The following is a 19,438-nucleotide window of genomic DNA, read 5'->3' on the forward strand; positions in this document are numbered from 1 at the left end:
TTAAAGTAAGCAATTTTCTGGAAAAAATCAAATAAGGAAAAGTGGTCTGCCGGAAAATAAAATAAATAAAAAAACAAGGACAAGAAGTCAGTCGGGCCAGCTAATCTAAAATAATAGAAGGTGTAGCGTGTGAAAATAATTTATTGAACATAACAAGTATAGTAGCGAGGTACGTGCGGACGGCGCCCGGGTGGGAGGCGCTAAGAGGCGGGCGCGCGCGCGTACCGCAGGCCCAGCTCGCTCGCCACCTCGTCCACGGCCGCCAGGCAGCGGTCCAGCTGCTCGCGCGTGTGCCCCGCCGACAGGCAGAACCTGCACCACAACCACATATCAACATTATATCCTTGGACATTTTACACTGCGCCGCTAGCCCCAAACTAAGCAAAGCTTGTACTATGGGTACTAGACAACGGATATAAACATACTTAAATACTTTTTTAAATACATACTTAATACATAGAAAACACCCAGACCCGTCACAGAAATTAAAATTCATCATTTCAATTTAGGCCCGGCCGGGAATCGAACCCGGGACCACTCAGCATATTAGTCAGTCCGTTCTGAACCACTACACCAAACGGCCGACGAATTAGAAAAAATAAAGAAAATACAATACAACCCAGTCGAGTTCAGAGGGCTGAGTGTGAGTTTACATCAAACGTCCTCACTAGTGAGCGCGTTAAAAAAATTATATGAAAATTTTAGTTCTTGAAAGTTTCCGCTAGGGGCGCTATACAATCCGTCATAAATTTAATGTCATTTTTTCACGCGCTCACCAGTGAGGACGTTTGATGTAATCTCACACTAAGCGCTCCTGCACACGACGCCGCCGCCGCGCGGCTGGCAACATTATGCTTTGATGGCGCGGAGGCGGGCTTTACTCGGCGCGTATGAACAGTGCAGGGGCGCGACGACGGCGCGGCGGCGGCGCGGTGGCGGCGCGGTGGCGGCGTCGTGTGCAGGAGCGCTAAGCCCTCTGGTTTGGACGTGGCGAGCGCGGGAGATGTGCGGGTGAGAGCGAGGGAGTCGCAGTTAGCTCGATTGGGTTGTAATGAGAAATCAAATTACACCTAAAAAGCTAACTCGTCCCTACTGGGGGATTAAACAGATTTTCTGTTGTTTGTTCATTGATAAAAAATGATTGTAATCTATACTTACACATGAGTCACCTCCCCACTCATCGCACGCTTGATTGGCGATGAGTGGCTATGTATACTTTTCGCTGTTATTGTTTTATTGTACTTTTCCGATTATTTTTACTAGTTCACATATTTTATTAGTGTCATAATTATGTTCGCGTGAAAGATACCACTTTTATCATTTTTTAATGCTTCCCTATCCCTAATATCTGAGTGGTGACGATAAATCGATTAAAGTTATAAATAAAATTATACTTTATCTTATCACTGTGACCTTAACATATTGACTCGGTTTAACTTTTTGTCGAGTGTTAATAAAAATAGTAAAGATAGTGGAGATCGATGAATTTTTATTACCTACTCTTTCACGCAAAAACTACAAGACGGATTGTGATGAAACTTATTATTTAAAGGTCAAAGTTAGTCAAAATAATTCTGCCATGATGCATAACCTAGTCCCGTCACAAACACGGTAGACAAATATGGGTTTGACGCAGACCGTCTCAGTCGCATTTCGTCACAAATTCAAAAATTATTCCATTGACCCGTGACGAAATGCGAACGGGACGGTCTGCGTCAAACCCGACAAAAATAATGGCGGCAAAAAAAGTAACATGACACATAAAGCGATAAGTGAACGCAACGTTTGAAACACAACGCGCACTGACCTGATGCGCGCCTCGGACAGCGGCGTGGCGGGGAAGCCGACGCCCACGGTGGCGATGCCGCGCGCCGTCAGCCGCTCCACCGTGGCCGCCATCTTGCTGAACGAGTACACCAGCATGGGCACCACGGGCGACTCCCGGTGGCCGTACGCCACCACGCCCAGCTCGCGCAGGCGCCGCCGGAAGTGGCGCGTGTTGTCGCGCAGCGCCGCCACGCGCGCCGCGCCCAGCCCGCCGCCCAGCGCGCGCAGCGCCCACAGCACCTGCGCCGCCACGCCCGGCGCCAGCGCGTGCGCGTAGCTGTGCGCGTGCCCCAGCGCGCGCAGCCCGCGCACCAGCCTCTCCGAGCCTGCGCACACCGTGCCACGTCAACGTACCGATGACCACGATCGCATAGAAAATATTTTGAGGTGTTCATTTTTTACGCGAGGTGTTCGACGGAGGGGGAGGTTGAGACGAATCTCATATGATCAAATTTTTGTGAGGGGAGGCACGGCAAATGTCACGTAAATATTTTTTTTCTGCAAGAAACACTAAATTAAATATCTGGCGGTCCACGGTGACCGAGGACTTAAAGCGCGCTCAGACAAATATTTCGACAACCCAGGACAGACTGCTCTGCGCCTCGCGTTACAGAACAAGAAGAGCTAACCCCAAACAATGGAAAAACGGCAAAGAATAACAAGAAACAACGAATTTAAAAAAAAAACGTTAAATTAAGTTGAACATGTTTCTTCACTAAAATATGGCCGAAAGCCGTCAAAAAGTCTCGTGTAATGGATTTATTTTATTTTGTTTTATTCTTAGGAGCTACACCTTTTAGAAATAGTAAGTAAGTCAAGACACCGGGGTACCGCTACCGACCTGCGACGTAGCCGCCGGCGGCGCCGAAGCTCTTGGTGAAGGTGCCCATGAGCACGTCGACGTCGCGCGGGTCCACGCCGGCCAGCTCGCACACGCCGCGGCCGCGCGCGCCCATGGCGCCGATGGAGTGAGCCTCGTCCAGGTACAGCTGCAGCCCCAGCCGCTTCTTCAGCGCCACGATGGCCGCCAGCGGCGCCACCGAGCCCTCCATGCTGTACACGCCCTCCACCACCTGCGGCCGATGACAAATGGCAATGCCAGATTTTGTATGGAAGGTCTTTTTTTTTTCGCGGCCATCGACCAAACTTTGTTTTTTGATTACAAAATAGTGTAATAAACCAAACTTACTATGGCATATAACATACCTCTAAACTCAGTCTGAACTGAGTTACGAGCATTAGAAATTTGGTGATTTTACATACTAGATTTGCTTTTTGCGCGCAAGTTTTGTAAGAAATTGCAACAAAATATTGCGCTGATTCTGCTCCATACTGATGTCTGGAGCCTTTAATGGATGGTATTGTTTGTTTACACATACAATGTCACTATTTTGTTGCAAATTCTTATAAAACTTGCGCGCAAAAAGCAAATCTAGTATGTAAAATCATCAAACTTCTAATGCTCGTACCTAACTCAGTTCAGACTGAGTTTAGAGGTATACATGTCATATTAAGTTTGATTTATTATACTATTTTGTAATCAAAAAGAAGATTAGGTCGATGGCCGTGCGAAAAAAAAAAGACGCCAATTTCCGGCAATGTCTTTTCAGGGGTGAGTGCGAGCATGACGTTACGTCATCGAAGTTAAATGAACTATACGTCATGCAGGTAAGCCTAGCCGCAGACCAGAATCTTTTAGGCTCGAAACTCGCGGGCACACGCGCGGGGGACTTTCGTATGAAACCGCGCCGGGGCCCGCTTAACGCAGTTTCTGCCCTTAGTCAGGCGATAGTTGCGTCGGCTGCCAATTTGTATGAGAAATCGGTCGATACCAAGTTAGTGTAGAGTGCGTACTTTCATACTGATAAACTGCCCGATTAAACTATCATCGGACAAAAAGTCTGTAGTCTCCCGTCTTAAATACTCCGGTCGCAGCTTCAGCGAGAGAATGTCAAGAATCAAAGATAAAACAGAATCAAAGTTAGAAGCGATCGATCGCTACCAATCGATCAACGTGAAAAGCATTAGGGGAGGCCTATGTTCAGCAGTGGACGTCCTATGGCTGAAATGATGATGATGATGATGATCGCTCAAAATCTGTAGATAAGGAAGTATCAGACTCACGATGATGATGCGGCGCCAGCGTCCCTCGGCTCGCGCCTTGCGCGCGACGCGCTCGAGGTGGCGCACGTCGTTGTGGCGGAACACGCGCACGGCGGCGCGCGCCAGCCGCAGGCCGAGGATGAGCGAGGCGTGGTTCTTCTCGTCGCTCAGCGCCAGCGTGTCGGCGCCCAGCAGCCCCGGCAGCGACAGCGTGTTGGTCGCGAACCCCATGCCGAACACGATCGCCGCCTGCAACGGGCCGGGACGAGACTCAGCGTCGGGCGCCACGCGTCAACTTCGCTACTGTGCACCGAGTGCTCCTGTTGAGTGGCTCTCTATATTATTGGCAGGTAGCTAGCAGCTCACAGGATAGGTCCCCATAGTTTATGTTTACTGTCCGTGGTGTATGTCTTTTCTTAAAGATTGGTGTCATCCGCTTTGTAGGTACTGGAGGGAAGTCGAATCTTAACTTCGAACTCCTCCTATGTTCTTTGATTAATTTCGTTGCGAGTTCAAGTTTCCCCCGGCATAACCTTGACCTTCACCAGTTGGGTTTTTATAGAGCAGCTGTAGATCCTGGCTACACAGGAGTTACAGCGGTGAGGACGAGAGGTGGGATCATTTCCATATCTGTATTATACTTCAGAGGAGCAAAGCTCGAGCCTGGTGGTTCAGGCGGACAGAAGTTCGAACCTCGACGCCGAGGAAGGCGGCGGTGGTGGCCTCGAGCTCCTGGTGCAGCGCGGTGGAGCCGAGCTCGGCGCGCGGCGAGCCCAGCGCCAGCCCGTAGCGCCGCACGGCCGCCGCCACCACCGGCAGCGACTCGGGCTCCGCGCTCAGCCCCAGGTAGTTGTACGACCCGAGGTTCAGGCAGCGCAGCTTTCGGCCGGTCAACCTGGAAACACGAAAGTAACCATGTATTTTTATAACGTACCGCTAACCAGCTAATAATTCTTACCGACGCTATCGAACATGAGTCATTGTTTATTAACATACTGTTTTGGAAACTCCATAGCTTTGTTTCATAGCTGCACATGTGTATTGAATAGTAATTATCAGGCATCGCTATATAATATGTTATTTCCTCAAAAAAACGACGCAGTATCGAGGCAATATATTTTTAGACATGGAAAGAGGAAAATTGAAAAGTATTTTAAATTAAAATTTAATAATAATGGATAAAGGAAAACTTCAGCTAAAAACCGTGGATTGAAGATCAACCCAGCCAACCGATGCAAGACAGAAGTCGTGTGGTAGGTACCTGAAAGACCAGTTGTAGTCGGCGGAGTCGCGCTCCATGAGCGAGATCTCGACGGAGGGCGCGGAGCAGATGGGCCGGTTGAAGCAGTGCGCCACGCGCCGGTACACGTAGCGCGAGTAGAACTGCTCGAACGGGTTGTACAGCGGCGCGTAGCCCTGCAACCACCACGCACAACGTTACGGACCTGACATTATAAACTTAGTACATTTAAAGTAGATACCTACCATGTTTTACATTTTTTTATGTAATGAGGGCTATCGTTTTAGCGCTCACCAGTTAGCGCCACTGTAGAGTAAGGTCCTGTCACTTGCTAGTAGCGAAGACAGTGGCGCCAACTTGTGAGCGCTAAAGTGGTAGGAGGACTATCGCATTTGCACTCATCAAGATGGCGCCACTGTAGAGTAAGGTCCTGTCAATCGCCAGGGGTGCCAACTGTTAAGTATAAAAACGATAGCCCTCATTATCTGTAGGGTACAAGACGCTTTGAGAAAAGTATAGTGTCCTGCGGTTCCATTGTCTCTTCTGGGCAGGGACTGGTGCCTAAGATCGTAAAGATAGACATTAATATGTTTGTAAAGATAAAGTAGATAACGACTTTTCTAACGAGGACAAATACGAGGATAAAGTTGGATGCCAGCGACGACATATCGTTCTAATTGATTAGATTATTTTTTCTGGCAAAATCATTACTGCAATAGAAAAAATGCTAAAAAAGGAATATTGTCTATTGACTGTCTGATTTGACAATATAATTAATTTTCCTTCATAACTTCAAATGATGGGTGTGACTCGTTGGGGACAAGCGGACTTAATAACTGGCGATATGAGCGCGCGAGGAAAGCGCCGCGACTCGACATCGTTCCAGCGGGTGCTCAGGCGCGCGCGGCCGAGGAAAGTTGACGCATGCAGCTTTCGGTAGCGCTTCCTAAAGAGATTTGCGCGGCAAAGCGGAGCCATGCAAGTTGATCATAGACATTCAAGAATAGAAACTGAAGTCGAGGCGCTATGCTGACGCTACTGTGGCGTAAGGCGTATGTAAGAGATCTATCTGTTTCTGTTTCAGAAGCAGAAAAGGAGTAGATATTTGCGTAGGGACTTCATAACGAGTATACAAAATTCTACCTATCTATATTCTAATATTCAAATCAAATCAAAAACATTTATTTCTTAAGTCAAAGTCAAAATTTCTTTATTTGTTTAGACTAATAAATAGTTCTTACAAATCGTCATTTTGCTCTTAAGGAGCCTCTACATGTCTCATAATCTTTTTACCCTACCAGCGCTTCGAGACCAACATTTGGCAAGTGCTGAGAAGAAGCGCCGCAACAAACTCAGTCACCACTGTCTGCCTTAGAAAGTGGTATTATCCTAGTTACAGGCTTTAAAGTGAAGTTATATGAAGAAACTAGCTGTCCCCGCGAAATAATGATTCCCGTTTTTGGATCATTTTTCTTTACCGCCCCTATTAGCTGTAGGGTAATGTTATATAGCCTAAAGCTATCCTCAATAAATGGGCTATCCAACACAGAGAATTTTTAAAATTGGACGACACAGATTTGCATAGGAAATCTGTGATTTAATCCTCTCTTAGGCCCTTTTCACACGTCCCGGTTGCCGGCTAACCGGCGCCGGGTATCCGGTGGTGAAGTGTATGGGCATGGTACGTAGCTTTCACATGTTCCGGCGTAATTAATCCGGCATGCCCATACACTTCACCACCCGGGTACCCGGCGCCGGTTAGCCGGCAACCGGAACATGTGAAAAGGGCCTTATCCTCGCACACCGTATGACCGGCCATTATTACCGCGAACAGACAATAAAGCCAATGCGATGCGTGCTAATCACATTTTCTTTTATTCATATTAACAATAACAATCATTAGTTCATTTAAACCAAAATTTATTGTATGTCATAATTTATAATAATCGAAGTTTAATAAATGATTTGTAGCGAATTGACAAGAAAGAAAGCAGGCACTCTTGAATTAATAAATAAATATACTTTCATAAGTAAGTACATATTCATATTATTCATATACAATAAGTATTTTTTGAGTTTATCGCGAACAGACAGAGGTACTTTGCTATAATGAATGTGATGGCAACTCTCCAGTATTTTCTATTCAAAAATATTCAATGGTGAATAATTACCTTAAATGGAATATTTAAAATACCTACGTTTTGTGCATTTTAATGGCATGTAAGACTGCGCAGATTAGCCTTAGAGTTGTTTTTTATGGACTGACCGCGGAATAGTCACCTTGACGCGACATCGGCGCAGTCCGGTGAGCACGAGTTTCGATTTCGTCACAAAACAATCAATACCTACATTTCAGCACAATTTATCCGACATCTATGTATTTCAAAACATTACATAGTTGTTCAAAAAATATTTAGTAACTCAATAGTTTGTATTAAATCTAATACTTGGCCTTAGTTAACTTTGCCGACGACTATAAATCACACGGTGTTTCAGTAATAACTGAAACCCGTGATAACGATCAACAAAAGAACAATGCGGGATGGGAATTGATTTTATTGCCCTATATAATTGATTGCTCATTGCTACACCCATGGACCATGGCTATACCTACTATTTTATTACTTACGACATGATTGTAAAGAGCATTTCTTTCATAATATTTAAGAAAGATCATTTCTTTCGTCGTTGTTTTGGAATGAATAGCTCAGATACGATGGCATCATTCAGACCTTGATAACACCGTTTCTCCAAGCCACGCGTCTTGTTGGCCATCATCATTAATTTAATATCTTTGATCAATACAGGCTACACTATTGAGCCGAGGCTGAATTCCATTGGTGTTTACTGCACTATAAACTTATGTTTGAATGTTTATTGCTTACCCCTTGGATCATATTCCAAAACCAGTGGGGTACCGGTACATCTTATCCAATGCCACAATGTTACCTCTCTGTTCTTCTCCGTAGCGACCTTGGGCGTGAACAGCAGCTGGTTGACGAAGCCGAGGAACATGAGGATGTAGAGCCCCAGCTGCGTGAGCGCGGCCGTCAGCAGCGAGCAGTGCTCGAAGGAGCCGCGGTCCGTGTCGAACTGCGCCCAGTCCATGGGCTCCATGGACGCCGGGCCGCGCTGCGGAGCCCGCCCGCCCGCCGGCTTCTGGAACCCAACAGACACGTCAGCCAGTACTGGAAACTGACCACTGGTCTCCAATATTCACACATACTCATACACCTATTCACTTTTTAAAATAAAGCGGTAATAAAGGGTACCTAGTAAGTGATATTATCTTTATTTTACACTAGCTTTTCCTTTTGCCCGCGGCTTCACCCGCGTGAAATTTTGTTTGTCACAGATCGTCATAAATTATAGCCTATATGTTATTCTGGGTTGTAAACAATAATACTGTAAAGTTTCATCAAAATCCGTTCAGTAGTTTTCGTGTGAATGAGTAACAAACATCCAGACATCCAATCTTTCGCATTTAATAATATTAGTAGGATATTAGTAGGATAATCACAGTCATTTAAGTATAGGCATTCTATTTTACTATAAGGTCCTGTGCATAATTATGCCCAGAGTGCCCGATGGAAATGAGAGGCCTTACAGATTAAAAATGTACATATTATATCAAGATTGGTGGAGATCACATGATTATTTAGAGTAGGCGCACACCGTTGATTTTTCGTCGGCCGATAGTTTAGTCGGGCAGTTGATCAGTATGGGCATGTATGGGAGTGCGTACACTACGCCGATTCGATTTGGCCGATTCTTCATACAAATTAAAATCGGGCACAACTATCGGCCAACTAAAAATCAATGGTGTGCGCCTACTCTTAATGTGTAGACCACAGGCCACACCCACTAAACAGAATGTCACTCTGTGAGTGACGTGTAGTGAGTGAGTACATTGTTTAAAGCTGAGCCTGACAATCACAAGTGGTTTGATTGTAGTAGTGCATTCCTACATTTTATGTACCAGAACACACTTTCAGTATGTTCTGTAAACTATAAAATACACAGATAGTTACATCTATCCTATTAATTATGATGATTTAGAAATAACATTTGAATCGGCCATGTAAAAATTTAATTATTTAGACCAGCGTTTCTTAACCTTTTTTGTCCATGGACCCCTTAGGATTTCCTACACAATTTTAAGGACCCCTATGATAAAAAAGCAGCAATAAATTACAACTACGAGACTTTTGGTGGCATTTATTCATGATTGTCAAATGGATGGACCAAAGATAAGGCTGCGGAGCCCCATACACATGCCACAGGTTAAGAAACACTGATTGATTTAAACTATAACAATAAAATAGAAGATAACTGGTATTTCTTTTTGCAAGGTTAGGGTACTTAAACACCAGAGAAAACCAAAATCAATTTTAGAGTTTAAGCACCGATCAATATAGAGGATTTAGTAATTGCATTAAATAAATCAAAATATCTACCTAAATATAAATAGAATTACAGTAGAACGCCGATTATCCGAATTAATTGGGACCGGGGTCGATTCGGATAATCGAAAATTCAGATAATCGGACATAGACTGGTAATAAAGAAAAAGCGCGTTTAAAACGAACCGTCACACATAGAATAAACTTTATTAAATATGTTTACAGTTCTACAATAAGGCTCAGTTGAAATAATCTAGACTCCTGAGAGTTCCTACTTGTTACAACAAAACAAAATAAAAATTACTTGGTTTTAATTTTATTTATTACGCTTAGGACCGATTCGGATAATTGGCGATTCGGTTAATCGGCGTTCGGATAATCGGCGTTCTACTGTACCAAGTTTGTTATTTTTATAAACATTCATTTCACGTTCAGTTAGAAAAGGGGTAGTACCATATTTAACTTGTACACTTTTCCTAGATGACTATAAATTATTTCTATGATAAAAATTCTAGAGTATGGACGCCCCACCTAATTTGTTCATGTATTTTTAATTGATAATATAATACACATGACTTACTCCCTCAGCAGGCAGGTGTTAAATTTTCTTTATCTAGCATGTTGACTGAGATATTTTTTAAATCAAGCAAAAGCATCACAGTGGGTCACTAGCACACCAGTTAGCCGATTGCCTGCCGGCTGCCTCTAAATTCATTCACGTTGAAACTGCATTCAATTACTTATTTTAGGGGCGTGTCTCTATGAAAGCGTATCATAAATATTACGTTTGCCACTTCATGAAAGATTTTAATGCGGTTAGAAAATAATTGAATGTCTATACTTACGGTAATACCATTACTGATTGTTTCCGATTTTGTGTAACCATTATTTTGAAGATTTACGTTGCCATTCAATAAATTTCCTGGTTTTCCGTTGCATTCTTCCACGTTCTTTTTAGGACTTATTTTGTTCACAACGCTGCCGTTTTCCACAATCGCCGCCATCCTTTCCTTGTGGTGAAGTGAGGTGAGGGAGAGGAGGAGTGTTGAATTAATTTCACACGATTTAAGCGACTTCATGCAGCGCTGTTAAATCGTATGTTAAAAATTTAGTAATTTTTTTAAAGCACTTGAAGTGCTTGATGTCCTGTAGTAAAAGAAGCTGTTTTGCCGACCACCCACAAACTTAAATATAGGCCTAAAATGTCAAATTTACTGCAGCTAGCGGATAGACGCAGACAGATGGCGCTTTCTTATAAAAAGTTGAGGCGAACACTCCTAGTCCTGTCACATGCCGCTTTTATAAAAATACAATATATATAGATGACCCACGTTGAACTGTCCCACCAAACTCAATGACAGAAATCATTATTTTTAATTGGCTAATTTCCGCATAATGAAAAAGCGGCATCACACTAGGTACGCCCCGATTGCGCTAAATATTTTCAACTGCAACGCAACTGGACGACGAACAACAGTCAGCTGTATGCCCAAATTCGTATCGCCACGGTATCGCGGTGTCTCGCTTTGACAGTTAGTTCAAACGAAGTTGTCCTCGTAACGTAAAACGCAATTGCAAAATTGCATCTTTGTGTAAAAGCTGCCAGAAAGCTAATACTCTATCTGAAACGCAAGTCAAACGCTTCACGAACAATGAAATTGGAGTGTGGACTAGAGATGGAACGCAAAAGCATTGGAGACATTTCAAATTAGCGCAATCGGGGCGCTGAGCGACAAGTGTATACAATATTTTTGATGGCCACCAATACAAAGTACAAAGTATTCGCATTAGACGTGTAGTGAGTGTCCTTACAAAGTGTTTTTTAAAATATTCGGAAATCTTGAAAACTTTAAATTTTCTTTGCCGATGAACGACAGAAATAAAAAAAAACTGTCATGTCTTTCTTTGCTGCTGGTCGGTAAAACAGCTTCAAATTTTCCGCAAAAGCGAAAACGGAAAGTCGATAATTTCACTCTTTTCGTTCAAAAGTACTACAAACTAGTGTTAAATACATCTAGACTGTCCTTTATTTATGTAATTTTGATTTTCTTGCTGAACATTACCCGAACACTCTTTTTCCATAATTTTATTTTAAATATTGGCGGAAGGTGCCGCCCCCGCTACACTGCATCGGTCGGAGGGGCCGGCTATGAGTAATACAGTTTCTCGTGCTGAGTGACGTCGTGCAGCGGCTGCCGGCAAGCGGCTCGCAGACCTCAGTCCGATACGACCAAGAGGCACGACAGGACCCGCCCTCTGCACTCGCACCCTCGCACTCGCGCTACTTTTATCGCACCCTATCGATCACCCTCGAAATCTATAGTTTTATTTATTCAGTGTAAAGGAAACGTTATGGATAGTGCTGACGCACTTCTGGGAGGGCTGGCGAGCGGCGACAAAGCTCCAGCGCCAGAGGTGCCTATGCACGGGGATGCCGTTCTGAAGCGCGATCAGGACTCCACCGATGACTTCGAGCACCTGGACCGCGACACCAAGCAGGAGGCCGGAGAGTCGCCCCTGCACCAGCCGCGCGTCGCCTCGCAGAACTTCCTCGACATGGAGCGCGACGAGTTCGTAGACACACCGCGTGCACCCTCCGCCGCCGACAAGCTGGCCGACCAGCTCGCGGATAAGTTCACCGACAGCGAGTCGGACGCGGACACCGCCGGCGAGTCGCCGATGCACCGGCCCGAGCCGCCGCGGGCGAGCGCGCCCTCGGAGCCCGCCGCGCTGGACCCCACGCCCGTGCTGGCGCCCGCCCCGGCCGCGCCGCCCGTCGTGGCGCCCGCCGCGTCGCAGCCAGTCGCACCTGCTTTTGAGACCGCTTCCGAGTTCGAACCGAAACCGCGTACCCCTACGCCGGAGCCCAAACAGGAGCCGCCGAAACCAGAGCCCGCCCTGCAGCCGCAGCCCGCCCTGCAGCCGCAGCCTGCCCTGCAGCCGCAGCCCGCCGCGCCCGCGCCCCAGCCGCAGCCAGCACCCGCGCCCAAGCCGGAGCCCGCCCGCGCGCCCACTGCACACATCATCGAGGCTGAAGTAATCTTCTGTCAGATGGGTCTTGGTAAGCGATAATATTCTCTTTTTAATTTTAAACATTTACTTAAATTAATAATAATTTTACAGTAGCAGCAGCAGTTGCATTTTTAGCAACATTTCCTAAATCTTTGACCAAGCCTTTTCAAACATGAGTAATAATAGCACAGTAATATTGGTATGTGATAATAATTTTGTTGTTATTATCGACATTACCATTCAATATTCAAGTGGTGCAGCGCACAGCGCAGTCTTTATTTGTATCGACAGAATGATTTCATCGTCCATTTCCAAAGTTTCGCGCAGTGACGACACGCTCGCGCCTCTTTTTTGTGGAACGTAAAGATCGCATGAACCGCAGCCTCGTTTCAAGGCGAGCACGGCGCTTCAGACCGTGAAGAATCACGTCTGCAGGTGAACAAAGCCAGCTTACACAATAACCGCGGCCCCCGAATAACCAAAACTCGATTACATTTTGCTATAAGGTGCTCGCTCGTTCAATGATAAACTGATGATGATTCATCCTCATATAAAGCAACCGATGAGTAAGAGTGTAGCTAGATACCTACCGGTATTTACGGGGAGTCGGGGAGCGATCTATAAAATTGAGCTCTCAAATTATTAAGTGGGAGGTGGAGGGGGAGGTCAGCTGCAGAGGTGGCGAAGCGGCAAGAGCGTTGACCGCTGCAGCGACGGGGTAACGGCACCCGCTGAAACCCACGCCTCTCACTGCACGCGGAAAGAAAGGATGTCGCCGTGAGTGACGCATTGCTTCCGGAAGCGTACCTTACCTATCCAGCGAAAATTAACAAAGGCTTTTTTAAAAATAGAACCTGAAAAAGGGTCGAACCACAAAATAGAACAGTACCAACCTACTCGAACGCCGTTAAAGGCTACAAACTGTAAAACCCGTTCCCAAATTGATCGCGTGTTACGTACGACGACAGAAATCGATGTAATTTACATTAAAACGCATGCATGAGTCATTGGTTGTATCGCACCGCATCGCATCAATACATATTTCGAAAAAATATTATAAAAAATACGAGTATACTTACTAAAACTTTGAATACCTAGATAGAAGGTGTAAGTTACTTTGAGACAGACAGACATAGGTACCTCCTACTTTACTACAGGCATAAAAAAGAGAAGATAAGAAAACACTCGTTATCTTATCGACCGTCAAGTTTCTGTAAAACTTGATGCATCTAACTAAATACACTGTTACTAATATAATATACTAAACTAAATACATTATGAACATAAGAACATTATTGTAGTCTAATCTATATGATGATGTAGAGTTCAAGTAACTAATTCATTAATTTGTATTTGAAGCATCTACTGGAAGTACCTTTATCACGCAACTCTATGCTTTTGCCAGAAGAGATTTCGGAATGTGGCCTAAAAATTATAGAAAAAATGGCATCGATCATGATTTTCAGCGGCGTTTGGCGGTCGCTAGGAGCGGACACGCGGCGTGGTATGCGCTGCAAGTGCGACGGCACCACACCAGTGCTAATTATAGTCGGTTCTGAAGCAGCCCGCTCACAAACTGAGTTCCCACCGTGGTGAGCTCACGTCCGGCTGGCCGCTGCTCCCATCAGCCCAAAGCAAAGACTGCCCATGTAGCCCTAAGCTCTGCCGTCAAGTGACTTATTTTTTCGACGGGACATTCACTCATTTTGTGTCAAATTTGTGTGTTTTTAACTATAGAACAATGGGATCTGGAAGTGGGGAAGTGGTTAATAGTAAGTACGGAAATGGCTTCATTTATTTGTGCTTTAGGACTTCAGTTCAGAAAAATGAAATCTTATCTTGGTTATGATTTAGGCCTGCTTCTTGTATTTTTCATTGAATCTATACTGATAAAAAGTATTTACAATGACAATGCGGTCATCTTAGTTACCGCTGAAAACTATGGAAGCCGTCAGATTATTTTCGGGATTTCACATGTTAAAAATATGCACGTCATTTATGAAAAATAACAGCCTTTACACACACTGCTCTGCCAACAACTTTGCCACTATCTACATATTCATTATTTTATGATTAATTATAACTGTAAACGATCAATAGTAAAACAAACATTGTACCTAAGTATAAACCTTTAGGTTTCTTGCATTCTGGTTTTATTTTTGGTTACTTTTTGTACATTTACTTTATTTATATGTTTCGAACAACCTTTCGACCGTAATAAAACTCCCGTTATCAAATGAACTTAAAGCCTATTAAATCGTTTCAACTTTTTTAAATTACTATAGAAAAAAAGTAAGTCCAACTAGTCTCAGTTGAGATTACATTACAACAGAAAACTGTTTGGTTGGTCTCATGGGTAGTTAGGTAACATAGCGTACCTACTTACACCCGCTCCTAAAAGTTGCTTGTGTGCCCCTCTTTGGATACCCTTGACCTAATTCGGAAAGCCCTTCTGCAAAATTACGCGTGACGCGCTCTTTGTTTCAGCTTATTTGTTCTCTGTTAAGTATAACGCTTTCAGTAGATAGGTACCTACATTGTAGGTTCCTACGCATTTTCATCATTATTATATGCATTCAAACTTTTAAGCTTTAAGTGGGTCTCTGCGATAAAACTGTTAGGTTAAATTAACATTCGAATTCTTATTATGGACTTTGTTTTGGTTTATTTTAGGTTGGTTTGGTTAACCAGAAAATATTATTTGCTAGTCCATAGTGTTGCGGAAAACCCAGACAGACGTAATAAAGGCTAGGCCTCCGCAGGGGCGGGGGCGGGGGACGGCCAGGATCGATACTGTTCGCGCCACCCGGCGCCGCATATACACCTACCGTCTGCCCACTTGATGGTCCTAAAGGGATTACCCGTTGCTTATCCGACGTCTTGCAGTCTGAACTATTTTAGCCCGGGTTATCTATTATTTATCGATTTCAGTGTCGACTTCCTTTGTCATTTTCTTAATTTAATATTTAAAAGTCAATGTCGGTCAAAGTCAAATTCACGGAAATTAGAGATTTTTTTAAATGGAAAATAAATAAATAAAAAATTTTGACATTTGAGACTTCGATCATATTCGCGTTCTTGAAATACAAAAGACTTTAATTTACATCTACAAAGTTTAAATGGGCAGAGTTATTAATACCAATAAACTCATAAAACTCATTATTTTTGCAAATAGGCTTTTAAAAAGCACTTTTAAAAATTCAAATTCAAATATTTTATTCAGTACATAAAATAGGCCTGGAAAGGTCGGGCACTTATACACGCCCCAGTATTAACCCTACCACTGCTTCGAGAAAATAAATAAACCAGTGCTGAGAAGAAGCAGCTCAAGAAAGTCACTATTGTCAGCCTCCTTTTCAAGGGGTTACAGTCTTTAAAATATACAAATTATAGTCATATGTAGGTATTGATGCGAATTGCGAACTAGGCCTAGTTAAACATTCCAAACATTTTTATCTTTTATACATTAAGGTGCTTTTAATATGTGCTTTAAACTTATAAATGGGCAATTCTTCAACAGTTTGTCATAATTTATTAGAATAAAAAATTGTAACAATTTTTGTAATAAAAAATCTATGTATTTGTCCATAATTTATGATGTCTAGTTTCACCGCCTTCTGGGGTTTGCACTTTTAATATACTAGGACACACAAAAGCCTTCCTCGCTCGCTAAATGGGCTATCCAATGCAAAAATAATAATTTTTCAAATCGGAACAGTAGTTCTTGAGATTAGCGCGTTCAAGCAAACAAACAAACTCTTCAGCTTTCGTAATTTAGTATAGATTAGATTTATTTAGGCCTAGGATCATAATGGGCAACAAATGAAGCCATTATTTAAAACAATAAAAAGTTTGTAGGAATTAAATCTGATTTACTACTGGCCTATTTATTGTTGATTAGGATTTGACATACATCATACTGTTTCTAGTCTGGTAGGGACAGAAAAAATTAATCACATTGCTGCTATGGTGACGAGTGCGAGCGGGTGACAATGCAGGTGCGTGGTGACGTCACGGGAGCCGCGACTCGCCTGGGTATTTATAGCGGCGTGCCGTCGCCATGCCTAGTCGTCTCGCTCGTCACTACACTCCACTATTGCATTTACCGTAATATGCATTATTACTGCAAATATAATCGCGCTTTCATATAAATCCAACTAAATGATGTAATGTAGCGTTCCATTGGAAGAAGAAGAACGATTCCTTATAAGCGCGCGCACTGGTGACTTTTTTCCATGCGCGTATATACCGGATCCAATTCATAAGCTGAAAGCTCGCCTCATTATAACGTAGTCAATCGGCGCAATATCCCGTCCCGATGGAATGGTTTTGACATTCTGTGTTAACTGTTAGCATTTAGTACTACTAGGCTTGGAACCTGTACGTCAGCCTTGATCAAATCGTGTCAAAACGTAATCTAAATGTGTTGAGTTGCGTGATTAGGTCATTTGACAAGCCCGAGCCCGTGAGTCACGCTCACTCACCTAGAACCTCAACTCGTGTCTGTGTCGCAGCCCTCTAGTTAAATTAGCAAGTTAATTGGATGCCTAGGCCGTTTATATGCCGAAGATGCCGAAGGACAACTAGCCGAGTGAATGAGCGCAGCGTTTAGTGTTAGTGAAACCATTTTTGGAGAAAAAATGCATTACCCTGCGGGAATAGGGATAGGTTATGTGGGGCTAGGGCTCACCAAGCCAGAAGAACGAGGTACACTTAAAAGAAGTGATCCATCACTGGCCATGGGTGGAAGACTTCTACTGGAAATAGAAGTGGACTGTGGGATTCTGGACAAAGCTTCCACTACTACAGTCCCTCCCTGCAACCTAATCTTACCTAACCGCTGAACTATTTTAATTACTTGACACTATTGGTCAGTCATCTTCAAAGGGCTAACTTTCACCTAGTCTGTTAAATGTTGAGTGTTTCTAGTAATAACTATGGCCTAGGCATCTTGCTGGATGCCATGACGGCGATTGATGGCTTAGCTAGGCCTTATCTAATTTAACCACATAACTAGCTGCGACATTTATACTTAGTTTTGGATACGACCGACCATTTTACGTATCTAACCATCTTAAAACAATAAATTGTGACGCATCATACCTAAACCATTTGTTGTTCTGATTATTTTCGTCATTGGGTTCACCTTACGAAGAGACATACAAATTGATACAAAGAAGTTGAAACTTGTTGCAATAATGAGATGTCTCGCTCGCTTGACTATACATATACGGAGTAAGGAATCTATACTTATAGGTGACGTTAGTACATTATCATTGTGTGTTAAATGATGAGGGTCGCGTCAGCCGCAGCTCGTAAACACCGACTGTTGTGACTCATGCTGTAGAAGCACACAATATCACCGCCATGCCATACTTAGTTGATGGTTTTATGCTAAGATGTTTCTTCTACTCATGCTTTTCTCTTTATTTATTTAGCAAAATCCTCAATAACAAACTGAAGTTGGTTATTGATCTGATTGTAAGTTAAAAATCTGACTGTTGGCTTGTATTTTATTTTACTCGTACCAATATGAATTAAGTATTCATGACTGAAATAAATGATTCGATTTGAACCTAATTCTTTTGACGTGTGAGTTGTACTTGACTGGTCTGTATCTGTATCCTCAGAGCACGCAATAATATTGTATCATTGCGCGAGACAAGGATAGTTTTGTATTGTATACCTAGGTCTGTAGTAGTAATATCATTTTATGTTATAGGTCTCTCAGTCTTATTTTTCATATAGCACCTAAGTATTTTTACAACCATAAGTATAATTCTTATATGGTAGGTCATATTAATTGTAGGTAGGATAGTAGGAACCTAAATTCCCGCAATGTTTAATGACGGTGATTATTCTATGATTACTATTGTTTACTAATTACCTAACTTCAAACTAACTTTCTTACATTGACTAACAAAATTGCTTAACTCTCTAGTTGTTATTTCCTTATAACCTGTTGATACTCACAATTCTACAAAAATGTTGAAACCAGACGGCCATGAATGAACTGTCATGCGCAAATGCGCGGCGGGCCGGGTTGTCGGGTGGTGGAGCCTGGTGATGGTCAGAGGCTCAGAGGTGATGGTGGGCCGAGGGTGACGGCAGGTGGGTGATGGCGGCGGCGAGCGCGTGGCGGCGCGCGGCGCATGCGCGGCCCGGGCGCGGAGGGCGCGGGGCTGCGCCGCCAGTATCGACGCGAGAGTCGGGCGCGGCGCGCGCTCCGTCCGCCGCCTTCTACCGCCTCCTTCACGTTCCGAGTTACGTAAAGTGTTACCATGGCGGACTCCGGGCCATCCCTCTGCAGCGTGCTCAGCCCGTGTAAGTGTCCGCCCGGGCCGGCTTCGCTTCGCCCGCTTGTCTCTCCCTGTCGCGACTAACCCGCTAACGCGCAGCCTTCTATTCCAGATGCCTGGTTCGACCCCCAGAGGCTGCACCCCGAAGGTGAGTGGTCGCAGCGGCCGGGGGCAGAAATACGCTTAGGTCGGCGAATCGCCAAGCGGCCGCCCGGGCGCGCTCGCCGCGGCCCTGCGGCCCTGCACTGTGACCCAGTGACCGCTGCGTAAAGCGCATAGTGTTTGTGAGAGCTCAGTGTTGAGTGATCGGCCCGGAGGCCGGAGGTGAGACGTGGACCCTGCAAGGATGCAGCGAGGCTCGAACGCCCCGCTCGTTAAGTCTACTACGTGCTGTCGGTGACAGAACAATAATAACTTCGTTATGTGCCAAGTCAAGGTCTGATCGCATGCATGTACGTTCATTAAGATAGTATCGTCACCACGCGCTATTGTCATTCATTTCGCATCACGGTTTGAACCTGCATAGGATGAAAATGTAATTGTTGTGTCCATTC

At 44.1% G+C, this 19,438-nt stretch overlaps 2 protein-coding genes across 7 annotated transcripts in view; one reads left to right on the forward strand and one right to left on the reverse strand.

Annotated features, from left to right (window-relative positions):
• Positions 1-123: 123 nt before the first annotated feature.
• Positions 124-10,722, reverse strand: LOC135072360 (serine palmitoyltransferase 3). Its single transcript, XM_063966252.1, has 8 exons — positions 10,419-10,722; positions 8,120-8,329; positions 5,192-5,346; positions 4,624-4,825; positions 3,952-4,179; positions 2,669-2,900; positions 1,808-2,153; positions 124-312 (listed from the first exon to the last, which is right to left on the reverse strand). The coding sequence occupies exons 1-8, from the start codon at positions 10,650-10,652 to the stop codon at positions 201-203; spliced, it is 1,719 nt and encodes a 572-aa protein (XP_063822322.1). The 5' UTR covers positions 10,653-10,722; the 3' UTR covers positions 124-200.
• Positions 10,723-11,496: 774 nt separating this feature from the next.
• Positions 11,497-19,438, forward strand: part of LOC135072361 (reticulon-3-B) — a 33,073-nt gene continuing 25,131 nt past the window's right edge. The window contains exons 1-2 of one of the 6 annotated variants that reach the window (XM_063966253.1): positions 11,497-12,634; positions 18,997-19,032. In XM_063966253.1, the coding sequence (XP_063822323.1) occupies positions 11,926-12,634; positions 18,997-19,032 (745 nt within the window). In that variant the 5' untranslated portion in view covers positions 11,497-11,925. Of the gene's footprint in view, positions 12,635-14,149; positions 14,358-18,773; positions 18,910-18,996; positions 19,033-19,438 lie in introns of those variants that run through there. The other 5 variants (XM_063966256.1, XM_063966255.1, XM_063966254.1 and 2 more) reach the window with 5 other exon arrangements.

This window comes from Ostrinia nubilalis, chromosome 6 (genome assembly GCF_963855985.1).
Source record: "Ostrinia nubilalis chromosome 6, ilOstNubi1.1, whole genome shotgun sequence".
Classification (NCBI taxonomy): Eukaryota; Metazoa; Arthropoda; class Insecta; order Lepidoptera; family Crambidae; genus Ostrinia; species Ostrinia nubilalis.